Genomic DNA, 7,644 nt, shown 5'->3' on the forward strand with positions numbered 1-7,644 from the left:
AACTGCTTTAGAGTGAACTTGGCTCAGGAACACACACTGTGATGCTGATTACCATAATGTTCCCTGAGACCACATGGTTCCCACCACTCAATCTTTATTTTTTGGGACAAGGTCTTGCTCTGTCACCCAGGCTGGAGTGCAGTGATGTGATCATAGCTCACTGTAGCCTCAAAGTCCTGGGCTCGAGCAATCCTCCCACCTCAGCCTCCATAGTAGCTGGGACTACAGGTGCACGACACCACACCTGGGTAATTTTTTAACTTTAATTTTTTGTAGAGACGAGGTTTCACCAGTTGGCCAAGCTGGTCTTGAACTCCCGTGCTCAGGTGATCCTCCCACCTCAGCCTCCCAAAGTGCTGGGATTACAGGTATGAGCCACTGCACCCGCTACCCACCAGTCTCTAGGACACAGTAGTCCCTCTACAAAATTTTGCATGCATGTTCAAGCCAGCCCCTGCAGACTTTTCCAGCCAGACTGAAGGAATCCTTACCTTTTCCACGAAGTCTCTGAGAAACAGCAGCCCTCAGCCTGCAATAGGCCACTTGCCTGGCCCCAGAGAGTGGAAGGGCCATTCCTTCTCTTTGAGCTCAGGTCTCTGGAGAGGCTGACACACTCACAGCCTTCGCTTTGCCAGCTGTCTAGACAGGCAGTACAGCACTGGATAGATAGAGGGCTCAATGTGCATCTTACGAGCACACAAATCCTCTGAATTTCTCACCTGCTGCTATTCATGAATAGCAATGAAGAAAACTAATAAACAAGAACTGGACTTCTTTTAGGCCCAGGGACTGAAGACCTGGGCTAGCTTTCCTGGTTGCTCTAGGGTGCTAAGAAAGGGCTCTGTGCCTGCAAGGTGCTAAAAAAAAGTGTTTGCTAAACTGAACTAAAATTCTAAGTTACAGAACAGCTACTACTGCTTGAATGTTAATTAAATGGCAAGCAAAATGCTGGATACCTCACATACTTTCATCTGATCCTCTCAGAAATCTTCAAAGCCATTTTATCGATGAGGAAATGGAGACTCAGGAAGAAGGTTCAATAACTTGCCCAAAGTCTTACAGCTAACAGTGGCAGGCTCTGTATTTAGATCCAGTTGTGTGTGACTGTAAAGCTCAGGTGTGTTACCTCTTGCCAATTGCTTCTTTAGGTCTTGAAATGAGGTGCTACCCCCAAGCCTGTCATTTCTGCCCAGGCTCTAGCTCATCACAGACCCTCAGCTTGTGTTCTTACCTGCTCTGAAAAGGGCCCCCGCGGCATAGTGCATTGCCAGGGCGTGCACAAGCTGCCTTGCAGTGGTGAAGATGGGTCCTCTTTCAAACACCGAGAAGGAGAGAGGAGTGTGGTCTGAGGCTATGTACAGCTTGAGGGAAGCGTGGATGCTGACGAGCAAATTCACTGGCTGGATCACCAGTTTCCGTAACTTCACAGGATTCACCAAGGCCCTAGCGTGCTGTGTGACCTGCATGGGCAACATCTGTTTACCCCCCGAGAGGTGCGTGGAGTGACCAGCCAACCTGCTGTTAGGAAGGTAAGTGTCAAACAAAGTCTTGATGTAGTATACAAATGTGTCTTCCACATACAACCGAGCAGGTTTTAATTCAAAGCTGAACTCGTTAATATCACAGAGGATGCTCTTGCCTTCATTTAAGGTGATGCAAAGTTTGATAAAACAGTTTTCCTTGTATTCTTCCAGCTCTTTGTTAGATATGAGGAGACTCTGCATTTTAGAACACTGAATGGGTTCTGCTTTTTCTCCCTGGCAGACTAAGACAGCAAAGTGGAAATTGGATTTGTTATAAAGCTGGTTGTCTAGCTGCAGGTCCCCACAGCAGATCTCCACACAGTAAAGTTCAAACAGCGCAGCCGCAGGCTCTTCCCTAGGGAGGGGACCAGCTCCTGGGGCCATGCAGAGAAAAACATTGTCCAGTGTGAGTCTCAGAAGTTCAGGTGATGCTTTGTGGTGGGTGAGGTCATCAAACACTGCCAGACTCAACTGAGTGATAAACATTTTGAATGTAACAATCTTCTCCTGGGCTCTAGAAGAGAAAGGGACAAGAACATTAGTCTCCCCCACTCACCTTTTCTTTCTCTCTTCTTTCTTTTTTAATGACAGTACCCTATTAAATACCTCCTGATGGGATATCAGACTCTCATAAGAAACAAATAAGAACTCAACTTTCAGGACATTGTGTCTGGACGGAGCCCGTCACACTCCAACAGTATTGGGAAATGTTCCCAATGGGACTATTATAAGCTCTTGTCATGTTTCCGTATGTTTCCCTTATCAACACCAGATTTTTACTCCAAAATCCCTCTGGTCTTTGTGTATTAATTCTCTATCATGATGATCACAAGACAGAAAGAGAGAAAAAGTAACTGAGACTCCCTAAATTGAAAAAGTCACGTGAGCAGAAGAAAAGTTAGCAGGAATTCCTGCCACAACTGCCCACCAACCATACCTGAGTCCATGCTTAGCTCTTCTCCATCTCCATTTCTGGGGTGGAACTACCCTTGCTTCTGTCTCAGGTGAACCCCTCTAAAGTGCACTAAATCACTCTGCTCTCACCTACTCAAAGACATCCCTCCAGCAACTCACACCCCTTTCCTCCATCATCTTTTTCTTCATTACTAGCAGCTTGTAAACATGCTGTCATCTCTCAGCTCAAAAAATCCCTCATGACTCCACTCTCTCCCTTAGCTACCACTCATTTTTCTGATCCTCTCTATATAGAAACTCTAAAGTGTGTTCTATACACATTGTCTCCAACTCCTCTCCTTCCCTGCTCTCTAAGGCTTGCTCCAAGCAGCCTTTTGTGCCCCCATCCCCAGCCTAATAAAACAGCTCCTGTCAAGGTCATCAGTGACTTCCATTTGGCTAAATCAAATGATGGACTTTCAGGTTTTTGCTTACTCGACATACTAACAAATAATGACATTGCTGACAACTCCCTCCTCCTGGAAATACTTTCTTTCTTGTCTTCTCTCAGCTCTTCTACCTCTCTGACCACTCGTCCTCAGTTACCTATGGAGATCCCTCCTCCTCTCCCTGACCTCTTAAAGTGCCTAAGGCTCAGCCCTTGGTCCTCTTCTCACCCCCATCTTCACTGACTTCCTTGGGGATCTCATCCAGTCTCATGACCTAAAATACCATCTATATGTTGATGACTTCCAAAGTATACACTTAGCCTGGAGCTCCCCCCTGAACTCCAATCTTGTGTATCTACCTTTCACACGGTCATTTAGATGTCTAAATGACATCTCAGCTTATCATGTCTATAACCAATCTCTTGATCTTTCCTCCTAAACCTGCAGATAGTCTCTCTCATCTTAGTTAATGGCAACCATATCCTACCAGTTGCTCAGACCAAAAATTTGGATGTCATCCTTGATGCCTCTATTTTTAGCCATTCAATGTATTAGGAAAATCCCACTGACTTTTCCTTAGAAGTAGATCCAGAATCTGTTTCTGACACTTCCACTGACACTTCCACTGACACCACTGTAGTCTAAGCCATCAGTGTCTCTAATATGAGCAACTGTAATCATCTCCTAACTAGTCTCCCTGCTTGCTTGTGCCCTTGTTTGTCTACAGTCTACTTTAACAAAGCGGCCAATGATCTTCTAGAAATTTAAGTCACAGTGTGTCACTTCTATGTTCAAAATGCTCCAGTGAGTTCCTCATTTCGCTTATAATTAAAGCTAAGCCCTTCAATGTCCCAATGAGGTCTCCCTCCTTCTAGCTCTTACCTCCTGGACCTCATGCACTGCTACTTCCACTTCCATCCCCTCCACTGGGCCCACAACAGCCTCTTCCCTGTTCCTCCTCGATGCCAGGCACGTTGTTGCAGGCCTTTGAACTGGCTGTGCCCTTTGCCTGGGAAGCTCTTCCTTCAGACAGTCACATTACTAACCCCCTACTGCTTTCCAGTCTCCGCCCAAATATCAACTTCTCAGTGCAGCTTACCAACACCAGTTTAAAACTACACTCTCCCAGTCCCTTGGCCCTGGCACTCCCAGCGCCTCTTACTGAGCTCTGTTTTCATCCCTGTAGAATGCTGACCTTCTACTGCACCATAACATTTCCTTTCTTTTTATGTTTACTCTCTACATCCCCCATCACCCTGCCCAATTCCATGCCTATGAGGAGAAAGTGATCTTCTCCAGGGCAAGGATTGGGCCTTTTTATTTATGGATGTATCCTCATCCTGTGATAGGCATCCAATAAGCCCTTGTAAAACATTTGTTGAATGAATTAAGGAAGTTCCAAGAAATACCTGTACTTTTCTCATGAAAGGTTGCTTCTATTGTCATTAACATTTATGCCCTAGATAAAATGTTTCTGAAAGTGTTGAATAAACCTGAAATTTTATACTATACTAGTTAAAAGTTCATCTCCAATTTTGTTATGCTATTAATTTTTTATGAACACTTTTGGGCAAAGAAAACATCCTATCCAACATTGTTTGAAATATTATAAATTCAAATGAGCAGAATCCAAATTAATGACTTCTTAACCATATATGAGAAGCAATAAACCTCCCCCCCGCCCAAACTGAGATGGAGTTTCGCTCTGTTGCCCAGGCTGGAGTGCAGTGGCGTGATCTTGGCTCACTGCAACCTCCGCCTCCTGGGTTCAAGTGATTCTCCTGCCTCAGCCTCTTGAATAGCTGGGATTACAGGCACCTACCACCAAGGCTGGCTAGTTTTTGTCCTTTTAGTAGAGACAGGGTTTCACCATGTTGGCCAGGCTGATCTCAAACTCCTGACCTCAGGTGATCTGCCCACCTCGGCCTCCCAAAGTGCTGGGATTACAGGTGTGAGCCACCACACCCGGTTGCAATGAACTTTTTAAAAGAAAGATTTAAACAAATGTATGGAAGTTGGTGGTATTTATATTTTAATATTAAATTATTTTTTCTGATCATAAAATAAATGCTATTATAAGAAATCAAAATACAGAAATCAAATAATAATTAAATATTAAATAACTCATTAACCCCCCCATATCTGTTACCAATTTTGATTGTTTTCTTTTCAGTCTTATTTCTAGGAATGTTTTCTGTGTGAGTATGTATACATATGTACTTATGTGTGTATGTATGTACAGATAACACATAACTAGGATCATATATATTCAATATTATATTCTACTTGTTTTTAGATTATATAATATGCATTTTCTATTCCATTAAAATTCTTTGAGATCTACTTTTTGCAGTTGTAACATTTATAGTACAATTATAGTACATCTATTTCCCTATGGATGGGCATTTTTACTTTGAATATTTTGCCATTGTAATTGTGTGGTATCTCTCACTGTGTACATCTCTCTGTGTATATCTTTGCCCACTTCTCTACTTCCTTAACTCTTAAACTCTTAACACACTTAAAAGTGGAATTTCTAAGCCAAAAGGATTTTAAAGCTCTTAACATGTATTACTAAAGTGCTTTCCAGGAAATAGTACCAATTTACACTTTCACCAGGACTGGATATGATACGACATCATTGTTAATTTGATAAATTAGCATTTCTTTGATTACTTATATTTCCTCTTCTTAGAATTTTCTGTTTATGCCTATTGCCTCTATTTTTGTTTCTGTAAGGCTATCTTTATTCCTATTGAATTATGTGAATTCTTTTAAATTAAGAATATTAACTCTTTGTCTATTTCAAGTTTTTAAAACCTGATGGCAACATTCAGGTCAAAGTGGGGGTGGAAAATATGACTCTAAGAGGCGTATTTATATTTGATGTAGCTCTAAGTTTTATTAGTAATTACTACACTGTCATGCAGATACAGAGGTATTAATGTGCATTTCATGCTAATAATAGTGGTATGATTCCAAGATGCATAGTTTGTAAATCAGTTTGTTAAACCTACCACAGAAGGAGTGGAAGTGGTATCTAGGAAAGATGGTTTATTGCTACCTATTGAAGGTATGATTTATTGGTAATAACCATATTTTTTATGGATTATGCGATAATTAACAAAAAGCTTTAATACATATGTAGAGATGACAAAGATAAATAGTAAGTTTACAACTTTATAACAGGAACACTTACTATGTTGTTACAGGGAAAATAATTAAACCTACCTATTGCTGTTGGTTAAAATAGGTCCTGCTTTTCCTTCTGGGGCCACAGTGATGAAGACTGTGCCACACTGATGTACAGTGTCCACATACACATAGCCAAAGCCAGTCAGGAACACAACCTGCAGAAAGAATATTCAAAATCTGATTAAAAAGAAATAAGAAACACTACTGAAGTGGCTTGACTTCAGATGTCTCCAGTTCTGATTCAATACCACAAACAACTCCTGGTTATATTTCTTTATATCCATGTGTATGGGCTATTCAGTTGACTTGAAATGAAAAAAAAAAATACCCAAAAGATCAAAACCAGATTTTTCAATATTCAGCTGTAAGGTTCATAGAAAAAAATGATGGATGATGGGGCATGAGTATCTTCATTCTCTGCTTCTTTGGAATTGGCAAATAACTCTGTGTGGGCTGGAGTCCAGACATGGGGCCCGCTATATGTGTGCATATGAATCGTTGTGGAAAAAAACCCTAAAACTCGGGACTTGAAGTGCAATGTGCAAACAACTTTCAGGCTCTTGGGTGTGAACTTACTACTATGGGGATGTCCTTCTGGACTAGGGACACAAAAACATACCTCAAAACTCACCTAAAAACATATCACAATCCCTCCAGGGTCTTTTGCATAACTTGTAACAAGAATGGTAGATATAAGTGAATTTGTTCAGAGTAAAAAATTAATTTTTCTAACATGAAAAGATGGACTAAGACCTAGAAAAAAGCTCTACCTCAGGATCCAGGTGCCAGACAGCAGAACAAATACCCCTTCAGTATTAAATAGCGAGTTGCTTAAATGGGTAAATATTTGAAAACAGAACAAGGCTATTTAAAAAACAACTCCAAGAACATCATGTTCACAGCCAGGATTACCTGAGGGTAGGGGCAAAATCCTCCTTATGCTTGGGAAGGCTGGTTCTGATGATTTGCAGTATCAATTCAGTCCAAGTCTGGGCCCTTTGTTATTATTAGGGCAGCAAATAAAAGCAGACAGACTGAAAATTCCTGGATGATGGAACAAAGGTAGGCTCTTGCTTGACCAACAATGAATATATTCTAATTTTGATCACATGAAGAAGCACCAGAGTGTACAAAGAACCACAGGAGAAAGCCACAGAGTCACATTTGGAAGCAACTTCAAGGTCGCTGGCCTTCTTTCTCATGCAATGGCTTTCTCATGGACTTCAGAAATTCAGAATTTCTGACCATCTTCAGCATGTAGGTTACCTGGATGTCATCTCTGCCTTCTGCCTCTGCTCCTTGCTGCAGCCCAGCCCCTCCAGCTCTGCCTGGTTCTTCCACTGCTGTCTTCCTTTTCATTCTACAGCCTCTGCTTCAGCTGAGCCCCTTATCTGCCACTCACTACTCACTATGCCTAGAATATACTTTTCCCCATACAAGACCTTTCAAAAGCCTGTATGTCTTTGTGCATACAGCTTAAAGGATAGCTTACTCCATAAAGCTATCTTTAATTTTTCGATTCCCTTCTGGACTGACACCTACTTCTACATTCTAAAACAATTCTAACCATATTTCTATTTGAC

At 41.7% G+C, this 7,644-nt stretch overlaps 1 protein-coding gene across 1 annotated transcript in view; it reads right to left on the minus strand.

The window, feature by feature from the left end:
- Positions 1 to 7,644, minus strand: part of VPS13B (vacuolar protein sorting 13 homolog B (yeast)) — a 542,268-nt gene that overhangs the window by 21,945 nt on the left and 512,679 nt on the right. The window contains exon 38 of the mRNA XM_011966737.1: positions 1,232 to 2,037. Coding sequence (XP_011822127.1) covers positions 1,232 to 2,037 — 806 coding nt within the window. The remainder of the gene's footprint in view (positions 1 to 1,231; positions 2,038 to 7,644) is intronic.

This window comes from Mandrillus leucophaeus, unplaced genomic scaffold (genome assembly GCF_000951045.1).
Source record: "Mandrillus leucophaeus isolate KB7577 unplaced genomic scaffold, Mleu.le_1.0 Scaffold770, whole genome shotgun sequence".
Taxonomy (NCBI): Eukaryota; Metazoa; Chordata; class Mammalia; order Primates; family Cercopithecidae; genus Mandrillus; species Mandrillus leucophaeus.